The sequence below is a fragment of the Montipora capricornis genome, chromosome 14 (assembly GCF_036669925.1).
Source record: "Montipora capricornis isolate CH-2021 chromosome 14, ASM3666992v2, whole genome shotgun sequence".
In the NCBI taxonomy this organism is placed as follows: Eukaryota; Metazoa; Cnidaria; class Anthozoa; order Scleractinia; family Acroporidae; genus Montipora; species Montipora capricornis.
Genome location: NC_090896.1, coordinates 11,012,805 through 11,015,304, shown reverse-complemented (window position 1 = coordinate 11,015,304; position 2,500 = coordinate 11,012,805). Strand labels below are relative to the sequence as shown.

The window sequence follows — 2,500 nt, the reverse complement described above, 5'->3', positions numbered from 1 at the left end:
AAGTATACGGTGAATAATAGAGTAATATCGAAATCTTCAAAAACAAAACGGCTTTCTTTAATCTGTCAAGCATTAAAAAAGGCCGTTTTGTTTTTTGGATATTTCGACATCACTGCTGTTGTGGCGACCTTTGGGAACAATTACAAGAAGTGGTCATACACTGATCAATAACCGAACAATGAAGGGGATTGGTTGGATACCAGGTTGACGTCAGAGACTGCTTTGCAATAAGATAGATAAGTTTTGCATTATAATAGACTCCCTATTGTTTTGTGCACCAACTCGGCTGCTGTAACGTCAGGTGAAAACTATCTATACATGTAGTTCTTTAAAACAGCGATGCAAATTAAGTTTGTAATGTCAACCTGGTATCACCCATTTCCCTTCATTGCTTGGTTATTGATCAAAGTGTGACCATTTTTAACGTCTTTCAAACGCAATAAAAAAGTTAAATTTCATGATAAAAGGATTTCAAAAACTACATGATTTCAGAGAATAAATAAAATGGAAAAGTTTTTTGAGGTGATAGGCACTTTAAGATACAGCGTTCTCTTGTGCTTTATGCACCTGGTCAGTAGAGTCACAGTGTAGTCACATACATCATGTTCCTCCATCAAGGGACCTGTTTATGTTTCACGTTGCTACTGGTTATCTACGTGGATATTGTCATTCTCATCACCAGAGCCTCGGATCGACCCAAGGCACTGGGAAACTCTGTGTAGGAGAACATTTGCCATAGGGTTCTTACAACCAAAATTTGGCTATTTGGGCATTACGGTGCCTGCTCACTCCTAGTGCTAACATGAAGGCACCAAGTAGAGACGCTTTTGATTGTACTTCACGAAAACCAACGAGAAGACACTTCGTCACAGGGTTTCCCAGAGGTCTTGTCAAGAGAAGAACTCTGGGGTCGAGATTGGGATCTTGTGTACAGTTTCCACCCTATTTACCAGTAATAGTTCTGAATCAGTTGGTAAATTAAGTGTGAGCGCCATTGTAGTGTCCAGGGTGTCTGGCCCCAGGAGACCTCAAGCGAGTATTTAGTATGCAGGTATTTAATATTTAGGATGAGAAATTAGCATAAGGACATTGGACAAGTAGAAGTAAAAGGGACAGTAAATTAAGCGGCAAAAGATTATACAGAATAAATGGGAGAACTCGATGTTACAGCTGAACACAACACCCACCCTGATCTTAATTAGAAGTCCAGAAATGCTGCTAGTCAGATGCAAGGTCAATTTGGATAAACATGGCAGTGTCCTTGTCTAGTCTCCAACTACCTATTCAGAACAACACAGTTAACGTTATTATTAGGATTATCCTGAGGGTTTATTTTCACGAAATGGAGGAGTCATGATAAGGAAACCAAGGTGATATTTCTAGTGACGGTAGTGACATGAAAATTGCAGAGAGGAGTGACATTTGGCGCTAGGACCCTGCATCTCGTTAGTCTGCGTTATTTTCTGGACTTGGTCGACTTAATCAGTTGTGTAGTTGTAATAACAGTTCCAGCGTCACCAAGGTTGAGTTGTTTTTAACAGGGCCTTTTCCATAGTGTGCAGAGGAAACTCTTGTAATGATATTTTGGTGCAAGGCTTTTGTCCTTGGAGACATGGACAATAATCGCCTCATGTCTGACTCAAAGCTCGCGATATTCTGAGCTAACAGTAGTCTTTGTCTATACAATTCATGTATTAAATGATTGTTCAGTCTTAGATATTGTTTTTAGTGTTCTGATTTGGCTCACTCGATCTTGGTTATTTAACAATAATTATTCCATTAACGTGCATTGGATATGAGGTGGTAGATAGCCAACGAAGAGCATATCGCTGACTTAGCTATAACCAGTCTTGAATCCAATATAAAGCGCGAATGGAATAACTGTTTTGTTAAATTTTCATTTAATTCTGAACTGTTTTACTTACACAAGGACAGTATTTTGTCTCAGTTTTTACAAAATGACCGACACAATCATTTTCCATATATGGTCATTACGGTGTATGAGCTGATAACCAAGATTGAGTGAGGGAACCAGAAAGCTAGAAATGCAATATCTGAGATTGAAAATTTAATAATAGATCTTATACCGTGACCTCATATGAGCCTTGTTTTCTCTTTACCATCTAACATCCAGTGTGTGCATGCTCACAGAATAATCGTAAAACCTAATTTTTATATTTTATTTCAGGTAGATTTGTATCTTCACCCCTCTATTAATAATGACAGTCCCAAAGTTGCTTATGCCTTGCAACAATGTCGTGAACGAATCAAAGAGGAGAGTTTAAAAGCTGCTGAGGTAATTCAATTGTGTGTCTAGATTATTGGAAAAACTCACTAGAGATAAAATACTATACGTAAAAAGCAGCTTAAAATGCCGACATTTTACCAAAGAATAGTGTCCCTAGAATAGACTAGAACTCGTGCTATATGCTTACCTAAATATGTAGAGCACGACTTCGAAAACGAGCGCAAGTTGTACTTGTTCTCCTACTCGTACTCA

General features: G+C 38.4%; 1 protein-coding gene across 4 annotated transcripts in view; it reads left to right on the top strand.

Annotated features, from left to right (window-relative positions):
• Positions 1 to 2,500, top strand: part of LOC138033183 (general transcription factor 3C polypeptide 1-like) — a 102,734-nt gene that overhangs the window by 46,882 nt on the left and 53,352 nt on the right. For all 4 annotated transcript variants that reach the window (XM_068880949.1, XM_068880948.1, XM_068880947.1 and 1 more), the window contains one exon: positions 2,189 to 2,296. In XM_068880949.1, the coding sequence (XP_068737050.1) occupies positions 2,189 to 2,296 (108 nt within the window). The remainder of the gene's footprint in view (positions 1 to 2,188; positions 2,297 to 2,500) is intronic.